This window comes from Carassius auratus, chromosome 50 (genome assembly GCF_003368295.1).
Source record: "Carassius auratus strain Wakin chromosome 50, ASM336829v1, whole genome shotgun sequence".
In the NCBI taxonomy this organism is placed as follows: domain Eukaryota; kingdom Metazoa; phylum Chordata; class Actinopteri; order Cypriniformes; family Cyprinidae; genus Carassius; species Carassius auratus.
In genome coordinates, this window is record NC_039292.1 from 11,565,243 (window position 1) to 11,586,386 (window position 21,144).

Consider the following 21,144-nt stretch of genomic DNA (forward strand, 5'->3'; position numbering starts at 1 on the left):
TATATTAGAATCACTTTTGTTATATTTTCAGTTGTAAGTTTAAGTAATTTAAAAAAAATCGCTTTTGTCAGTTTTTATATTTTTTGGTTTTGTAAAGAATGTGTGCAACCTTTATAGTTTCCCTGATTGGAGACCCATGTTGTGCAATAATGAGTTCTTAGGCAGGGGTTTATGGGAAATGGAGTCCGGGGAGAAAAAAAAAAAAAACCGTTATCGTGACAAAGTTAAAATTAAAATTATGTCATTAGTTACTCACCCTCTTGTCATTCCAAACCTGTAAGACCTTCGTTCATCTTCAGAACACAATTAAGATATTTTTGATGAAACCAGAGAGCTATCTGACACTCCATAGACAGCAACGCACTAAATTGTTCCCATATCCAGAATGTAATAAATACATTATAAAACAGTCCATGTCACATCAATGGCTCAAGTTTTGCGATGCTACGATAATATATTTATCATAATTACATATAATAATATTAATTACAAAATAACATCATTTACTAAACCTTTCTTCTGCCCCAAGTTACGTCTTCCGCCATTTTGGAGAGTACCCAAGAATGTATTGGACATAATCAGCGTTGTTTACGTTCGGCGGGAAAACGCGCGCATGAACGTAATTTGCATATAAACTGGTGTTCACGCTTAAATGAAAGCGTGCGTACGTAACTCGGGAGAGAATTATGGTTGAGTAAATTATGTTGTTTCTGTTTTCTTTGCGAACAAAAAAAAAACAGTATTCTCGTAGCAAAACTGAAGTTGAGCCACTGATGTCACATGAACTGTTTTATGATGTATTTACTAAGTTTCTGAACCTGGAAACATTTCAGTCGCTGTCTATGAGGGGTTGGATAGCTCTCCGGTTTCATCAAAAAATATCTTAATTTGTGTTCTGAAGATGAACAAAGGTCTTCCAAGTTTGGAACACCACGAGGGTTAGTAATTAATGACACAATTTTCATTTTGGGGTGAACTAACCCTTTAAGATGACTTCATCTAGTATTTATATTTTATTTCAGGTTTATTTCAACTAGTTTTGATTAATGAAAATAAATCTAGAACTGTATAGGTATAATTAAGAGTATAGCAGAGAAAGAAATGTGTAACAGAAAACAATGTGCACCAGACTCAATCTCACTTTGCTCACATTAGCACCACAGCTACTCAACCATCATATTTATAAACATAAAATCATATAAATTAACAAAAGAAATCTGAGACTATCACTTACTATGGTTTGGTCTCTGTTATTTTCTAGGGCTGTTTGTGTGAAAGCAAGGAAACGCACGTATAAAGCCAAGGGGTCTCACCACGCTCTCCAGCATCTCCATTTATTTTTACTGGTCTCAGTGGTCTCATTCCCACCAACTGCTGTGGACTCAGCATCTATTCTAATTCGGTCAAGCAAGCACAACATTTCTGGCCATTTCTCTCCTCCATTAAGATGACTTAAGTGATTTTCTCTTTGCGTGCGGCTTAAGTAAATCAAATATGTCTCTCAAGCCCAGTTATTAAAAACAGTGTCCTTTCGCTCCTTATCAAAGCACAGTAATCCTGATTTACACAGTCGAAAAAGCTCCGCCGCCGTATCCCGCTACCTTCCCAAGGAGATCGAGTAATTAAATTGGTACTTTTTACAAGTCGTACTCAATAAATCTGAATAAATTAACAAGGCATTACTAAGACTGCTACATTAAATTTGCATAGTGTATTTAATGAATATGCAACTGCAAGTGAAAAGGTCTGCTACTGTGAACCCTCCAAATTAGCATAACTACTTCCAGCATGTTTCTTAAATAATGCTCTCATTTGCACATCACTGAGTTGGCTAATTCTAACTTCAGTCAGGGTAGCCTTGCAATTAAGACACTTGCTTTATTTTTTAATGAAGTTTGTGTTACATCAATCCTGACAGTAATGAGGGGGACATGGAAACAAAAGGCTTCTAATAATTAAATTCACAAACCAGTTCTAGGGATAATAATTCCTGGGGAGGAATTACATGACTAATTATTAATTAAATATTCATACTGTTGCATGGGCTGCCTCACTTAACGGCTTGTCTTGTAGCCGCTAATGCCGAGATGTAAATCGTCTTTGCAATCACCGCATCTACTCGAAGGTCCCGGATCCTTTTTAGTGCATGATTAATCATGTTGACACCTCAGATGAAATGCTTTTTATTGGCCTCGTTTATTGAGCCGTTTTACCTGAGTTGGTTTAGCTCCTATTGAGATTCATTACAGAGCTTTAAGTACATAAACAAACCACCGCTGGAATGGCCAATGTCTAGTTAAGATGATGCACGCATTAGCATTATTAATTAACATATCCTGTTTGTCGATTTCACACGTTGGTTCCAAAATCGGAGGCCATTTTTGTTCAAATCTCAGCTGGCATCTTACAACCACATGAGCGTTTAACGAACCTTTGAGCTCCCATTAGCATTTAGCATTAGCATTTCAGCCTCTCGCAATCCCTCTGCAGTTATCCCACAACAATTCCAAATGGCTTATTTAACAGTATGAAGAGATCTTTAACAGACATGTTGCAGACGTACGTGTGCTATCTGGGACCTGCCATCTTTTATCAACCTGAGCTGCTAAAGTACAAACCTTCATGCTCCCTTAAGCATTTAGCATTAGCCTTTCAGCCTCTCACATTTGCTCTGGATTTATCTGAGAATATTTCCAAATATTGATATACGCATTAGCATATCATATTTGTCAGTGTCACAGGCTACCCAGATAGCACACAAATGTCTGCAAGATATCTGTTAATGATTGCTTCATCTGGAAAGCATCTGCTGTGTACAAACATCTGATAGCTGTCTTTAAGATGTCAGTTATACATACATTCTAAATCATAAACATCTTTAAGACATCTTCTAAATTTCTATTTGACATCTGATAGGAATCGTCCTATACTACATATTTCAGATGAGCAAACACTCTAAAAAATATGACGTAAATGCAGATATCAAACAGTGGTCTCTTTGATATATGTGTGCTAATAGGGTATTGTCAATATCTTATGACATTTTTTTCTTCATATTTTGCAACCTGCATTTTTCCGAGAGTTTTTCTTATTTAAAAGTACATTGTTTTTGGCTAAAATTCATTACTGAGCTTTAAGCACATATTGCAGTTACACTGATGAACGTATTAGCATTTTCAGTATCTCCCTATTGTAAATTTGACAGGCTAGCATCAATATTTGAGGCCATTTTTGCCTAAATCACACCTGGCATCTTTCACTGCTAAAGTACAAACCTTTGTGCTCCCTTTAGCATATAGCATTAGCCTTTCAGCCTCTTGAGTTCGCTCAGCATTTATCTGACAAAATTTCCAACTGGCTTATTAAACAGTATGTTGTTTTTGACCTTTTCCAATTGGTTATTATCCACGTTGCACGGCCGATCTTGATTTCTCTCTGCGGTCTGAAGCGGTCCATTTTAGCATCATTAAGGTGCTGAAACGGTCTTTGCAGCTTCGCAGTCTTTGGTCCCAATTGAGGTTTAAAGGCAGAGTAAGATTTCCCCATTTAAAAGGCAGTGTGGCTAATTAAGCTTGGCTAATCAGCTGGTCCGTGTCAGCCAGAGTTTTAGTGCCTGTCTCAGCAGATACCAGTGCGTAGTAATAGCGCTAGGCTAATTGCTACAAAGAGGATGACTGATACCTGCTGAAATCTGCTTTTCCCCCGTGATTGCCATCGTGCGTCTATTGACCACAAGAAAAAAAAACTGAATACTTACAGTGTTCTGTCTTACTAGGATATTGAGAGGCCTAGCTTTGTTGGTGCTATTCAGGAACGGGAAACTCACATGCAGCTTATAAAATGGATTATATGGAAGCATTAGCATCCAAAGTGATCAAATAACTGAAGGCTCGTGGAAAGAATGTCAGGACTCTTCAGCATTTTGCCACTTTATGCTAACTGTGTGATCCTTAAACTGCAGGCACTTTTTTATTTTCAAGGGATTTTATGGCTTAAATTGTACTGGAACCGTTTCTAATGATTTCTATTTATAGATTTCATTGCAGTATTTTTGTCCCAGATGCAGATTTTCCATTTTGAAAATTCATTATTATTGATTGTTTTGTTTTCAAAGATATAACTAAAACAGAGAGTGAAATATTTTAAATGTTTAATGTTTCTATAACAAAATATTACCGTCTTTCAATCAGTTCCAAGGTAAATATCACTTGCTGTGTGTGTATGTGTGTATGTGTGTGTGTGTGTGTTATTTCAAGCAAAACAGTATTTCGGTCTAATTATGCAAAAAGTATGATAATTCTACATTGTGTGCATTAATGATACAAAAGTCATACAGTAAATTTAGCTTTCCATCAAAGAACTCACAAAATACTTCATTTGAGAGCACTGTGGTGGAAACGGTCAGGATTTCAAGAAAAAAAATGATACAAAAATTGACTAATTTTTCAGTTTAAACTATCCAGGTATGCCACTGCAAGTTTTTACAATTTAGTTTAGCCAAATGTGTTGATAGCCTAAGGATTATGTGTTAGATAAGCATATCTCATGCACAGTAGCAATATCATAAGCATCGCGCTAAATAATATTTACTTATATTTTGCTACATATTTAAGAAAGTGGATAGAATGAAGACTAAAAACAATGTCATTTTTTTATATAGCTTATGAAGCAATTTGTTACCACTGTAAGCTACCCTCAATATTAGCATTCCCTGTGAAGAGCACTACATATTTCCTAAAAGAGCACGGGTAAGCTTTATGGTGTCATGACATTTGGAGTTCTCTCTATATTATTTCACACTGTTTCATGCATTTAAGTGAATATATGGGGTCCATTAGTATAAAACTGGGGTCAAAGTTCACCTAAACGCTATAACTTATGGTTCACAATGCAGCTGTGAAATGCGCCTTTAGGTCATATTACGAGCGCAGGGCATTCAGATCAAAGACAAACCTCGTGAGCGGCCAGATTTAACAGGCACAAGTGAAAATCTCCTGATTTTGGTTGGACTGAAAAGCTAATGAAGAAATTTTTGTCTGGTAGGTTATTAAATAGGGTTATTTAAATTTGGTTAAAAATGTTACCATCTGACTGATAGAATGTGTAAAATGTTGTGTTTTAAAGGAATAATTGACCCCAAAATGCAAATTGTGACGTCATTTCCACTCTTAATGCTAAAGAAACAGATTTCTGAAAGCAGTTATTTGGGCTTGTAATCGTTTTTACGTAGATATGGGAATTGGACATTTTCCTAACTATATGAGTTAGACGCTTAAAGCTACAGGGATGCAGAAATCATACGCAGGCATGGCTGATTTCAAACATCCAGTGGTACTTGACATTTGTCAGATCTGCACGCCTTGGTTTTTCCTTCATAACCCCAGTACGGCACGCTCCCCTGGCGCACATCTTCCCCGTCTCTGACAGGGCAAATGTGATTAGTTTCTCCATTTCTTTTGCATAACAAGTCCACATTCAAAATTAGAACATGATTAGGAGGCAATCAAAATTGGATCACGGAGGTGGGCTGATCTGAAGTCACACAGAACAGGTAACTGTTAAATTAGATCGTACATTTTTTCAAACTATGCTTTATTACAGGAACGAGTTGAAAGTTGAATAACATTTTTAAAGCTTTACCAACGACTGCTGATATCAAAGAGTGAGAAAAAGTTATTACTTTTTGGTTTAGCAGAATGAATTCTGTGAATTTATTTTTCCAGGAATGAATATGAATATTTCAGAACATAAAGTGAATTGGGAACACTTTTCTTCCTAACAATAATCCCTTTTTTTTCTGTGATGCATTTAATGAGTATGTTTCTTCAGTTGGATTAAACATGGTAAATTGTACTTGTACTTGTTCCTAATCTCTGAATCTGATTTGCACGCCCTTCCTGAGAATGTCATTAGACGAGATGTAATTAAACGAACAGACCATACGTCATGATTATATTTAAAAGAGAGTCAATCCACTGAACCGTAATCTGTGATTGTATTGCACATAAACCGTAAATAGAGAAGGTATTGACCTTTAGAATTGTCCGGCTGACACATTGTTTTGTGTCTGTGTCATTTTTATGCAGTTTTTATAACTAGAACCCTGACACAAGGCATAAAAAACCTCTACAGAATAACAGCACTGTTTCCTTCAAATACTCATACTGTTTTGTTTTTAACTTTTAAAATGATTAATGTGATATTAAATTTTTAAGTATGAAGAAAAGTTATAATCAGATTTTTGCTTGATTATGCATCTAATGCTTTATATATATATATATATATATATATATATATATATATATATATATATATATATATATATAATTTAGCAGCCAAATTGGCTTGTGAGGTAAAAAAAAAAAAATATTTAAATCCCTGTATATATATATATAGAGAGAGAGAGAGATATTTATTTATTTATTTATTTATTTTGCTTATTTCAACATTATATTACATGATAGCTAATATATTAAAGATGTTCAGCATGTTATCTGCTCTGTATTTTGTAATAGCACTGACTGGACATCTAACAGCTATAAAATATATATTTGATTTAGATTATAAGTAATATGCCTTTGTTTAAATGTCATAACATCTGAATTAATGGCAAAAATGTTAGTTATTCAGAAGTAAGCTTATATGATTTGTCTTGAATCTAAAAAAGTATATATAATATGGACATTTTTTATTATATCACAAACATCACTTCTAAAATCAGCAACAAAAGTGAGATGTTTTTACTAATATAACTATGCATTATTATATATTGTTAGTTGCATTGTATTCTTAATATTGCAAATATATATATGATGTATTATAAATTTCATTATGCGTTTTTGTTTTTCCCGGTTTTCCAACCCATTGGCTCATCAGCTGAGCCACTTATATATCAGTGTATATTGTTTTAAAAAAATAATTTAAATAATATTTTGCATGTTTATATATGATTATATACTCAAATATAAGACTGAAATAATAGTATAATATTTTGTATATTTATTTTAAATAATATTTGTATCATATTACATAGCATTGACATTGGTCAGCAACTATAAAAATGTATATTGGATATATATTAATATGCCTGTCTGACTGTATTTATGGCAAAAGTTAGTTCAGTTAGTTAATTCAGAAGTGAGATTATATATTTGTCTGGTAACAGTTTTTTCTCTACCAGTCCCTGTGGAGGTTTTACTGCAGGGCTACTCTCCCTGGACACTCTCAGCTCAGATGAAGCATCTCCTGTATTATTTATCACACATGAGCCCAGCGGTCAGCCTGATGTCTTCATCACGCACCTCTCAGGCTGCTGGAACATATGGGCCCACATTATCTTCATTCATATTTTTGACCTTCAAATCTCCACAGTCTAAAAAAAAAAAAAATAAGTATTTCAGTTCGACAACAGATTTCTAAAATTCTTAAAATTCTCTTCATGCGACGCGAGTGTTGATAGTGGCCACCCATCATCTCATTTTCCCATAATCCCACTGCTCTTGATTAGCACTCCTTGGTTTCTATAATGATGGAGAGCCCTTGATCAACAGTTTTCTTCGAGAAACAATGCAGTAGTGCCGCCACACATTATATATGCATTAGATGACTTTCCTTGCGCCAGTCAAGGAGCTCCTTCATATCGTTAGGCGAGATTAAACAAGCGAAGACGGCGCCGTACATGCGCTCACCATTAGCATTCTTTAGCAGGAAGCCAAATATTCCAGTATGCCGGAACCCGGCGCCATCTCCTGCCCTTTGATTAGCCATGGATTAATAGTACCATTCTGGCCTCCTCCAATCGCACACTGTTTTCGGCACAGGTTAGCACATCTTATTATTAAACAAATGAATTAGTGCCTGGAAATGTGTCATGCATATTACCTTGCAGCGGGAGGCACACAGGGCTGGTCAACTCCCGAGGAGCACGGGATAGCTCCGGCATGCTCAGTTGACTGTTTGCCTGGCCCTATTAACAGAGCCATGATTTACCGGGGGCCCTTGTTTGTGCTCGACAACAGAGATGCTGTTAATTCGGGCCAGCGTAAATCAGGCCCAATTAAAGTATTTGGATGTCTGTGACAGGCCCTAACTGCTTAAAATGATACTGAGCCATAAACAAAGACACGGGGCGGGCAGGGACAGCAGAGGGTGGTCTTACATGAGTTAGCGAGGGGAGGCGCGCCGCATCTTAAATATAAAGCCTATTGTGTGTTAAGTGGCTAACCTCATTAGCATCACGCTCATGAAAGAGAAAACTGCTGTGGTAAGGACATTTAGCCTCGGAAGGTGTGTATGTACAAGCACAATATTTTCAGATTCTGAACATTATTTATATGAATCCTAAACTTCGGAGTCCAATTCACATATTTGTGTATTCTGATCAAAAGTTCAGTGCTCTGTCACCGTGTTCAGAACCAGAGAAAGCAGAGCAGTAATGTCATCAAAGCTACCGCAAACATTTTATCTCTCAGGTAAAAACAGAAGCAGTGTATCATTATAATTTTTTGTTAATATTTTGAGTTAGATGGTTCTATTTATATTTTCTGTTTTTCATTTTATTTTATTTTTGGAGTTTTTATTAATTTTCGCTTTTTTATATGTCTATATAGTTTGTTATATGTCTTTTGTTTTTGTTATTTTAGCACTTAAGGGTAAATTAAATATTCCAGAAGAGTTGTTTTACTGATTTGCGATTACAGTTTTCATTAATAATTGAAATACATTTTATTAGCATTTTCTGTTTTTACTTTCATTTTAGTTAACATTTTATTTATTCATTTTTTATTGGTCTTATGTCTATAGATTTTATACATTTTTATTTTAGTTATTTTAGTACTTCAGGTTAAATTGAAAGAAAAATAAAACTGACAAATATCAAAAACATGGTTTCTATTATATACTATGTTAATATTTTGAATAATATTTTATTTTTTCATTTTCTGTTTTAATTTTAAATGTTGTTAAAACTCAAGGAAAGTATGGAAACATTTAATCATTTATAGTATATACAGCTTTTATTACATTTTGTTTATTTGTATTTGTTTATATAGAAAATAAGACATAACTAAAATATATATATTTTTTATGTAATTTGTTTTATTTCACACAAAGTTTACTTTATTTACTTTATTTTAGTTAATTATAATAAGCCTTGTCAGAAGAACTTTTTAGCCAATATTAAGTAAATTTAGTAATCTCCTCTGCTGACTAGGTTGCAAAATGTGAGATGTAAATAAACGGTAACACTTTAGTATAGGGTCCAATTCACACCAATAACTATATGCTTATTAGCATGTCTATTATTAACAAATTGGCTGTTTATTAGTGCTTATAAAGTACATATAACGCATGACATCCATAATCCTACCCAATACCCTAAACTTAACAACTACCTTATAAACTATTAATAAGCAGGAAATAAGGAGTTAATTGAGGCAAAAGTCATAGTTAACGGTTAGTAAATAGTGAGAATTGGACCCTAAAATAAAGTGTGACCAAATAAACATATGCACATTCGTAAGACATAAAACGTATGTAAACATGCATGTCCCGACACTTTGCACAAAATATTTTTGAATTCAATTGAGAAAAGAGTTGGATTTAAGTGTTTATATGCTTAACATTTTCCTTTTGATTGGATTATTTCAAATCTACACGCTCTTTTCCAATTCAATCAAAACTTAATTGAGGTCGAGTACAGTCAGAGTGAATGAATGAAATGTTTAATGAAGGTGTTTCAGTCCAGCAGAACCGATTCTACACAGATTACCTGGATGTATGTAAGCATAGCTAATGTCACACCGATCATCTACGATCCATTCACTCCCATCCCCTGCGAAAGACTGGACTCCGTTTGTTTCTTGTAAAGCACTTTTTTGAGTCTGAATTATGTATCCGCTCCTCATTATCCCATTACCTGCCCTAAGGATACACTTCACATTGTCCTGACATAAAACAAGGTGTTGTTGTTTATCAGTGCGGTAAACACTAATTTAAACAGGGGTGCGTAGCATGTGGCTGTGATCCTTAGCGGTTTTAGTGGTGTCCTGGGAGACTGAGACATCCCTCGACGCGTGAGATGAAAGATAGATGGTATGCCCCCTCGCCTGGTCCCAGTTGGCTAAGTGCCTCTCGCTCATTAACAAGGTCTCTACGAGTATATGGGCCTCACGGAGCCGCCCAGCCTCTCCTGGTCATATTAAAAGCAGAGCTCAGCTGATGATGGTATGCTGTTTACCAGAGTGCCATGAAAGATAGGAAGTGATATTGAGGAGGCGTGTGAGATTGGATGGTTTACTGATGAGGGAGGGTCATGGCCGTATGTCGTTAACCTTAACTTGTAAATTGAGGGTTTGGGGATATTGTGTGTATGTTGTCAGTTGATTGTTGAGACATTGTTTTTTTGTTTGAAACATGCTCTGATTGATAGATTTTATTATTAATTGTTTTGGTTAGATTTACTCTTGCTTGGCAAAATATTGCGAACAAAATCCATTTATTTCAGTCGGAAACCTCCGGATAAGGAGTGTCGCATGAGGGCGAAAAAGTTCCCCGCTCAGATTCAAGCTGGTCAGGTGAATTCGCAAAGCTGACCAACAGAAAGCTACTTGATTTGTAAGTGACTTATGTGTGAGCTGTGTTGTGTCTAGGGTCTCCAATAAATTGATGTAATGAATCAAATGAATCGGTACAAGGATTCAAAATTAATTTGTGCAACGACTCAAATTAATCAATGAAAGGAATCAAGTGAATTGGTGCCGGGATTCAAATTTAATCTGTGCAGGGACTTAAATGAATCTTTGCAAGGAATCAAATTAATCAAAGTAGGGAAACAAATGAATCATGACGTGATTCAAATTAACTTTGTGCAGGGACTCAAATGAGTTGGTCCATGGATTCAAATTTATTTTTGCAGGGGCTCAATTGAATAGGTGCAGGAACTCATGAATTAGTATGGGGGGGGGGGGGTATGAGCAAATATTCAAATGAGCTGAACGATTCTATTGCAGGAACTGTCTGTATGGGTGATTCACCAAAATCACTTTTTATTCAAAAGTCAACTGGGTTTAAACTTGCGTTACTTATTTAAAAGAGTACACTGTAGATTTATGTGTATGTGTAATAAATGTGTGATCATTGCTGTTTTAATGCTACGTTATAAGGAACACATTTAAAAGAGAATGATGGTAGAACAACAAGGATCTGATCATGTTTCATGTGATAAAATGTGCTTGAGAAGACTAGCAAAGTGACTGAAAAGGTCTGGAGGGTCAAAGGTTAAGTGCACTCATGGGACCCTCGGGCCAGTTGTGAGTGTTACAGTTCATCTCATTTGACCAGACATATTGACTCGTGACATGTTTGCATATTGTGTGTAACTGAGTAAGGCACTTCTATTCTCATATTTATCTAAATGACTATATTATTTGCATACTCAAACTTACCTAGCGTAGTATTCCTCATTACAAAACTCACCTTGTTCTCTTTTATATCCTGTCATCTTTTTCATTCAGGTCTATTTTTTCATATCTCAATAAATAAAAATAAATACAGGGTGCAATACGTGGTGCCTAACCTAACCCTAACCCATGAAAAAAAAAAATATATATATAAATTACCATGAGAACGATTATAGAATAATTATTCTTATTTGATATTGTGAAACTGTATCTTTACATTGATTAGATAGCTTCCAAAATGTACCACTCCTTCTAATTGTCTTGGTTACAATGACATCAATTTCTTAATTTCTGTCAGTAGCACATGATCATGCCAAATCAATCTGTAATTATTAATATGTCTAATTAAAACAACGAGACACATATCTGTGAATAGGCCTATTCAATCACCTTTTCACTCATTTACTCAAAAAAATACATCTTGTAGACATAAATGCAGATTTATTTATCAGCGATATATGATACAAGGATGCACAACACTAGAGCCATTACGTAAACAGGTCATGTGCTGTGTTCTTCGAATCAATGACATTGCAAATATGCAAATTAGAACATTAATTTGGGGCTTAAACTAAAAGATACATTTTTATAAACCCCCACAGTAAGTTTTGAGCAATCCACATATATGGTTAGCCAGTCTGTTAATTACTTTTATAGTAACAAATTATTAAAGCAGTTTCTTCTCTAGATGTCTTTGCCATCCTCCGTTATTTAACAAGCTGAGCAGAAGTGGCTTCAGTTGAGTAACCGATCAGTTTGGAAGGTACAGCATCCAATAACACAGCTTCCCTGTGGCAGTCATGAATTATGCAGTGGTTTATTACACACACAGGCACACACACACACACACATTCCTGGTCACACTCAGTAGTGCAAACATGGGCCCCAGGTAGAGCGCTCATCACTCCTGCTGTTCTTCTCCATATGGACGCAACGAACTGGGGAGAGCTGAGACCCTCCACATGCACATGTTCCCCCTCACACACAAGCCTGTGCCCGCAAATACACATGGGGAGATAGACAGGTGTCATTCATTTAGCAGCGGTAGCCAGCTGTGTCACAGTTGTGTACCAGATGTCCATAAGACACAGGTGGATGTGGTAAAGACTTGATCTCTAGCTATAAAGTTCCTGTCTTCCTATCATTCTTTTTCCCACATTGTAATTCATCCCTCCAGACATGATGATGTATTATATTGTATTGATCTGTGCCATTCTGAGCAGTATGCAGCAATGGTAGACTGAGGGAGGGCACTGTGGAAACTGCAGGAGCTCTCCGTGGTGCTGAAAAACCTCCTGCTGTATACAGTAAATATGAGTATGAATATGCTAGTGTGAAAATGTTAGTTATACACTGTTCAGTATAGTACTGTCTAATCTTGCTGTTTTAAATTTAAGTTGAAAAATAACAGGAATCATAAAACTGATTAACCCAATATATTTTATTTTGATTAATTTAAAACGAAAGGAAAAAAAAATCATAGCAATGTGTTGGGATAAAAACTGAAGTTCTCAGTGTACTCAGCAGTCTCAGTTGTATTCTTGCTCCCATCTGACGGCCGAATGAAGAACTACTTCTATCTATCTATCTATCTATCTATCTATCTATCTATCTATCTATCTATCTATCTATCCTGGGGAATGTATAAAAAATACTCAATTCTAATCAGCCGTCTTTTGTTTGCGTGTTTCCACTTTGTTTTTGAAAGGGGGGAAAAACTGGACAAAAGAGTCTTGACCGGCCTTTTAGTAAAACCCCTTTTGATTCCCTCAACGTCCCCAACTACACTCGATTGAGACATCCTCCACACCTGATGTGTTGTATAATGAATGCCTAATTTATGTAATTAGTCCATTAACTGTAATCCCAGCATATGTTCTGCATGCCCTGAAGGCGTCGTTCTCCCAGGTACTTCTTCTTGATGTCACCGAGAAGCAGCGAATTAATTTTACATGCATACTAATATGGGAATCGGCTTCGCGGCTAACCTTTGTATTTATCGATGTAACCTTTTGGGGAAACGGGGGAAATCCTGCAAAGAACAACAGCATCGACAATACTCTCCCATGTGTTTGTATGGTGAATTGAAATACCACAAAAATTGGTACATTTTGAAATATGTTTATTGATTTAATTGCAGTGCATTCTATTTCAAGAAATTAACTGATATATCATGCTAAAACAACAATGCATAATTAGAAGCGTGTAAACAATAATTACACATATGTAACATGAACGTTAAGCATTTAAAATAGGCTCTATAAATCATTTATATGGGCTATCTAAGCCACAGACGCTGAGCTCAGTCTGTTCGCTAGTGTGCGTGTTATTGCGCCGTGGCTCCTTTAAGTTAAGTGATGATACAGCTAACAAACCATAAGCCCATAATTAAGACAAAGTCCATCAAGCAAATGAGGGCAGTGTGAGATAATAGTGTTTAACTGGATTGGCGCACGAGCCCCTCCCCTGTAGTTTCGCCCGCCACTAAAGGCTTTTGAGCATCGTAATGAGAGCCCTCTGTCTGCTAATTAATTGACATTCTCTTGAATATTCATACGCCACATCGCAAATACGCTCTTAATTGCAACATAAAACATCTCAGGGGAAGCAAATTACCGCAGACTTCATTAAAACAATGCTGGTCGGAATCGACAAGGCAGGATCAATCAGATGTAAAGGTCCGGCAGGTTACCTGCAAATGTGAACTTCTGTGAGTTCTGAGAGAACTGTGAGTTCTGAGCACATGATCGGGTTTAATGCACAACAAAAAAAAAAAAAACAATTGCAAATGCATTTTGAATAAAACAAACTTGATTGCTTCAGAGTGTGTTTTTCATAAAAATCTTTTTTTTTTTTTAAACAGGCCTAAGTTTTGATGCACTGTTGTTAATGTCTCGAAATAGTCATTTTGATGACGTGTATACAAATGTTTGCATTAACAATGTCAATTATACCGCCAGCCATTGTTATTTGTTTATTCATTAGTTCTTTGGTAAATCTACATTGCCCTGCAGAAAGATGAAGCTAATAATGCGATGAAATGCATATGGAGTTTACGGAGAGCTCAGCTGGGTTCTGATTGACAGCATGACATGCTCTAACGACTAGCAGCAGCAGCAGCAATAATAATAATAATAATAATAATAATAATAATAATAGTTATATGCCAGTAATATTTATTATATAACAGCTGTATTTTTGGATGGTTGACATGAATATATCTGACGATATATTCAAGCATTTGTATGTCTATTACGTCAGTCATGTAAAAATGACTCGAATATACTTGTGATGCACGTTTTCAATTTGTAATGGTAGAATTAATTGGTAGAATGTGTTATTCCTTGTAGAAAAGGGAAAGCAGTTAATTTATAATACTATTTTAAAAATGTATACAATTTTTAATGTATTAAGTATTTATATTTGTATTTTTACATTTAGAATTTTTTGCCTATTTTATGGCAAGGCACATAATTTTTATCAGATCATATGGAGTACATTTGCTGAAATTAATGACTCAGTAATTCATGATTTTTGTATTTAAAATATTGTAATATGTTAATATGTTGTTGTTTGTCTGTTTTTGTTTCTTTGTTTCGGGGGATGGGGGGTTAGTTACGCAACTTAACATTTTTAGAGTCATAAAAATACTCCATAAGCATCGTAAGGGTTTTTTTTTTTCTTGACATGGTGAATATGTTTCTGCAGTTTCGCCTCTGTTGACGGCTCCTTGCATGGATGTAAAAAGCAGGACCAAAGTTTCTCCCAGTCCCTCCTTTTTTTTTCCTGGGTGGCAGCATATCCCAAAGTTGATTCAGTTTGACAATATTGTTTTGCTATCATTCGCTGCCTTACAATGAATGGCATCGATCCTCTTTTAACAACATTTGTTTCCTATTGTGTGGCGGAGGGCAGACGTGTGAAAGTGGCTGTTTGATTCTCCTTTTCATCCGCGTGACCTCAGCTTTTGTGTCCCATCGCCCTGGGAATGTCACGCCTCACTACTCTACTTTAAGATGCTTCAGAAAGTGCCTTTGTTTTTCTGCTTTTTCAGATGCACACAAAACTGTTCTCGGTCCCCCCAGCCGTAAAAGAAACTTAAGACTAGAGCCCCCGGTTCACAAGTGCAATGCAATTTGGCTTAGACCAACCTTTGTTCAGCTTGTACAAATGACCAAACTCACTCGCACATTATACAGTTGATCTACTGCTGCAGGGACTCGAGCCATTCAAGAGTCGTGGCATTTGCAGTGCGCCATTTGAGCGCATTATAGCGCGCGGGACCCGCGGGAAGAAAAAGCAGCAAATCTCCAGTGGATAAATACGCACGGCTCGTCCTCGTCACATTGGTTAACCGTTAAGTTAAGGACAAAGCTGATTCCCATGACAGCTGCCGGAAACTTTATCCCGAAAGAAACGGAGAAGGTGCAATGCGTTGGGTGGTCCCTCATCACAGGTTGATACTGTGCCTTTGTGCGCGCGATTAACTGTGAAAACATTTGCCTGCCTGTCTGTATGATCAGCGAAGGAGCGCGCGGGCGACTGGGCTCATTTGCACAATATTGCAAATATATTTTACAGGGTACACGTGTAAATAAAAGATTCGGGAACGCTTTGCCACCAGAGCAAAGATGGACAATCTGAGAAATGCATAGGAAATTGACTATCACACACTGATTGTTTTTTGTATTTGTGCCAGTTAGAATGGAAGTGTTTATTTTCGAAATGTATATTTTAATGTTAGTTCAATTTTATTATGTTTAATTTAAATATTTATTTTATATATATATATATATATATATATATATATATATATATATATATATATATATATATAACAATAAATTATAACAATAAATGTTTTTTTTTTCAGTTGGTGTTCTCGGTTTTAACAACAGTGGACCTATTTTTATCAGTATGTTGTAGATTTCTAAACTATTACAATTTATATTAAAAGTTTGAGACAATCTCGCCTCAGCTACAAACGTTGTGCATTTATTTTATTCAGATGTATTTTAAAACGCTATTTTTCCCTGCATTAGTTATTTTCAAGTGCATCCTTTCTTTCCTCGAACACTAGGACAAGTCACGTAGTTGTTTTTCTATTGTTTATTGTCTGGGTAAACATTTGGGCAGAGAAATAAATGTTTTTTTTTTTTTTTTTTGAGCGCTATAGACACACGCAAACACCATCTCTCCCTCTCTCTCACTGAAGGTGTCGGATCCTTCGTGTCGCACTGTCAGAATTCAGGGACAGATTCATTGAAGAATACTTGCTTTTTCACATCGACGCTGCTTCCCTCGGAAGAACTCTGGAAAACTTCAAGTGAAAGAAGCATGGAAAAGTGAAATCCATTGGCCCTTTTCTGTCAATACACAAACAGAGGAATGACAAGTTAAAAGAAGTTCTTCATGGCTCAGAGAGAAGCTGCATGACTTCCTAGCTTGGAAAGAAAGTGTTTCTGAGACGGTGATTGTGTGGCAACCAAGGAAACTATATGGCTTTGCTTGGTACTTTCCTCCTGTTTTGTAAATATTAGCTGCCTGATAAAAGTCTCTCTCTCTCTCTCTCTCTCTTCCCAAAGTTTAGATACAGACCTTTTCCTCATGCATCTTCCAAACAGGCATCAAAATAAACAATGCGTTATTGCAATGATTCTATTCGCAATCTCTCAGAGCAGACATGGGTCTCGTTGGTGGATTTATGGTGGAAAATTTGCATAAATTATGAGCAAATCCGCGAGCTCGTGTGTGGTCAATCGCATTGTAAACTCGCCAAGCGGAAAGGTGGCCCTTGGTGAGCCCTGGAAAAAAAGAAAAAAAAAAAAAACTTGAATGGCCATTGCTCAAAATAGGCTCCCATTCGTTTTTCACATTCATATAATTGACTTATGGATATTTTATACAGTTTTCACAACGCCACTATAAAGGCTTTATTTGCATATCTAAAGTACTTTTTTTTTAGTTTGCTTTACATGGGCACAAAAGCCCGCCTGACATCATGAAGTTTCATTTCAAGAAGTTTTTTTTATTTGTTTGTTTGTTTTTAAGTGTCTGCACATTTTCTAATACACCCTCCAGGTCACCTCACACTTTCATTCGAAATTAGAATCAATTTGCATTGCATCGACTGTTATTGTGAATTATTCTATATTTCCATATGTTGGAAGCTTTAATGTGTTCATAGGTCATGTCTTTTTAGATTTATCTTGTCGTCGGCTTTGTGAAGAGGTTTCACAAGTAGCCTATAGCTGTTAATATTGTAGGATGTGCCCGCGCATTTAAACCCGCAATAATGAGATCCGGCCACATCTTTAAAATCAAGCGAATATTAATCATTTGAAAACACAAGCTTTGATGATTTGTGCACACTTTACAGTGTTAATGTGTATTTGCATAATTAAGAACCGTGTAATACTAATGAACTGCGTGTAATTATTTAGTAGCTGCTTGTAAGCACGCATTGCCATTGTTATTAATCGCACGGTAAATGTGTTTTCATCATTATGCCGTAACATTTTCCATCCATTGTTTCCATCTATTACATTTGTCAAAATAATTAATTTAATTTCTAATTAAAAGTGGTTGAAGGCGTGCAATGAAATAATCTGTGTAGGTTGAAACTTAAAATAATGATAATAATAATAAAATAAGACAGCTACTTATTATTTTGAGTGTGCATTTTTAGAGTATGATAATAGTGAGATATAATGTGTGCAAATTCACCTTAAAGTGTTATCGTGATTTAATAAAATATAGCTATATCTCCTGACTGTAGTAAAAGACCATCCGTGACACATTAGCTCATTTCCTAGTTGCTAATAAACATATGCTCATGGGCTAAAAGACATATGTAGGACTCCCTTTGCTCATTATAATAACGAGGCGCTCAGGTTAGTCATGTGGAAATACACGGGGAAATATGTCGCTACACGGTTTAATTTGCCCTCCGCATGTTTACGATGGGATGCAATTGACATTTTCATTCTAAGGAGGCATAACAAAGCCGGCAAAAGTCATACGAACTGTGTCATGACAGCAAGACAAGCGAAAAGTAACTGTGACGATACAATGCAAACTGCATGCAATTTCCATGTCAAACATCCCATTGCTCAGTTGATCCATTTGTACGCGTGAATTGTAGACCAAGCACCCTACGAAGCGCACAGAAGGGTTCACACACATACCTTCACACACTGTAACCGGGTGCCATCGCAGTTCAATTCCGGTTGCCGAGCCTTTTCACCCCTTTGCACTGTCTTCAAATGGAAATGATTTCTATTGGCCCAAGGTGTCCATGTAAATAGGTGTAAATGAAACCAGATTATGCCTTTCTCCCAGCCCCCCTCCTCCCAAGGCGATTGTCATGTGATAGCAAAGAAGTGGCACATTAATGAAGCGCCTCTACAGGGGTCTTTTTCTGCCCATGTCGCCACATAAAACTATCAGATGGTTAGAGGAAGGACATGGAGGTAGCCACTTAGCTCTAGTCTTATCAAGAAAGACGGAAAGAGAGAGAGAGAGTGAGAGAGGGGGGATCTGGTCTATTCAAGCTGGCCTGGGAAGAAGGAAACCCTACTACTTCTTCTTTTGTGAGTTCATAGCAGAAAGTGAACTTACAGGACGACTCTCGGCGCTCTTTGGAGAGAAAGAGAGAGAAAACGATCAAATACTACTCGAGGACAGACTTCCAGGTGAATTCCAACGCAGTATTTCGACAGGATGCCTAGACCCGGGAGAAACACATACAGCGATCAGAAACCACCGTACTCCTACATTTCCCTCACCGCTATGGCCATCCAGAGCTGCCCGGAGAAGATGCTTCCACTTAGCGAGATCTACAAGTTTATCATGGACCGCTTTCCTTACTATCGGGAAAACACCCAGCGCTGGCAGAACTCCCTTCGCCACAACCTGTCGTTCAACGACTGCTTCATCAAGATCCCCCGGCGCCCGGATCAGCCCGGAAAGGGCAGCTTCTGGGCTCTCCATCCCAGCTGTGGGGACATGTTCGAGAACGGAAGTTTCCTGCGACGCCGCAAACGCTTCAAGGTGATGACATCAGAGCACCTGGCGCCCAGCAAGCCCTCGGACGCTGCCCACTACCTCCAGCAGCAAGCCAAGCTCCGGCTCAGCGCCCTGGGCACCCACCTCCCCCAGATGTCCAGCTACAACCTGGGTGTATCCCAGCCGTCCACGTTCAAACACCCGTTCGCCATCGAGAACATCATCGCCCGAGAGTATAAAGTGCCTGGAGGGCTGGCGTTCTCCACCGGGTATCCCCTCCACAACCAGCTGACCACAGCCTGGCCCCATATGTACAGCACTAGCGTGATGGACAGCGTGGCGCCCATCTCCATGACCAGCAGCGATTACAGTGCCTACGGCGTGCCCATCAAGTCGCTTTGCCACGGCGGACAGACCTTACCGGCGATCCCCGTCCCGATTAAGCCCACCCCGGCGGCATTGCCTCACCACATCCCCGCTTTCCTGTCGAACTCTCCCCAGTCGCTGAGCCCGACTTCCCCGCAGACAGCGACTAGCCAAAGCAGCCCCGCCACCCCGAGCGCGACCCTGACGGGCCCCGCGTCGCTGCAGTCGGTCGCGGTGCACTGACACCTGCGAACTGGGCCTCCGGGTGTACTCCAAAGTTGAATTTTTAATTATAGACCTTGAAGAAAACAAAAACAAAACACTGGCTATACAATCAAGGCAAGAGCTATCTATGTTGCAGTGATGTTAATTTATGTGTATGTTGTTCAGATTTTAAGTTTTGCCTTCGATGAGTCCAATCGCACGGATCGACACGGATACCATATTGTAAAATTGAGAGTTTTTACATTTGAAATATCCAGAATATATGTGTTTATTCGAGTGGGTTGACTGTTGACAAATTCCAAGCACTGCGATCTGCTTCGTGTTTCAATCGCACGTGGCAAGTGCTCGTCGTTTTACAGGATATCGCCTATAATATTCGTTAGCTAATTAACTGTGCTGAAAACAGGCTGAAAATGTGCTTCATCTGGAATGCTCACTATTTTATGTTGTTAGTAGTTATGCTACTAACGTCCTAGAAGACTAAACTTGTCTCAGCCTGCAAACCAAATACTATACTTGATTTAACACACACACACACACACACACACACACACACACACACACACACACACACAAGTACAGTATGCTACAATGGCAAACTTGAAAAAGTTAAACTAGTTTTAAAGGATAGGGTCTTCAAGTAAATATGTGAATAATTGCAAATAAGTGATATTGAATTGTGTCCAATGCACTTTTTAGTTAGATGTTTTACATTATATTTTGCAGGAAATGTTTTGTGAGCGTTTTATTTAAAGCCGTGGTGACCATGTGTATTAAATGCCGTACATTTGTACTTTTTGTTCAGATATAAAGCATGCCCTTTTCCAGACTTTGTGTTGTTTCGCTGCAAGCATGCGTGCTTTTAAAAGATGTGCAAAACGTCTGCATTAAATTATAAACTTGGTCATCAGAATATTTTTTCATTAAAACTGTGTAAACGTACACATTTGCTGTTGTATTCGTTTGTGAATTTCGCACGTTTTTTTACCTTCTTCACACAGACCGACAAATAGCCTACTCATGTTCATTCAAAATGTAAAAAAGCAATTAAAAGAAAAAATATTATTCTTACTACTATTCTTGTTAC

At 37.3% G+C, this 21,144-nt stretch overlaps 1 protein-coding gene and 1 long non-coding RNA gene across 2 annotated transcripts; one reads left to right on the plus strand and one right to left on the minus strand.

Moving 5' to 3' along the window:
• Positions 1 to 16,339: 16,339 nt before the first annotated feature.
• On the minus strand, positions 16,340 to 18,835 carry LOC113067020 (uncharacterized). Its single transcript, XR_003279264.1, has 3 exons — positions 18,647 to 18,835; positions 17,058 to 17,263; positions 16,340 to 16,825 (listed from the first exon to the last, which is right to left on the minus strand). It is a non-coding gene; the product is annotated as an uncharacterized LOC113067020 (long non-coding RNA).
• A 203-nt stretch (positions 18,836 to 19,038) lies between these two features.
• On the plus strand, positions 19,039 to 20,999 carry LOC113067019 (forkhead box protein B1). The gene has a single exon (XM_026239196.1). The coding sequence runs from the start codon at positions 19,182 to 19,184 to the stop codon at positions 20,073 to 20,075; it is 894 nt and encodes a 297-aa protein (XP_026094981.1). The 5' UTR covers positions 19,039 to 19,181; the 3' UTR covers positions 20,076 to 20,999.
• The last annotated feature ends 145 nt before the right edge of the window (positions 21,000 to 21,144 follow it).

What these genes read in the sequence shown, in the direction of transcription:
- LOC113067019 (XM_026239196.1), top strand. Translation starts at nt 19,182, where the DNA reads ATGCCTAGACCCGGGAGAAACACATACAGCGATCAGAAACCACCGTAC.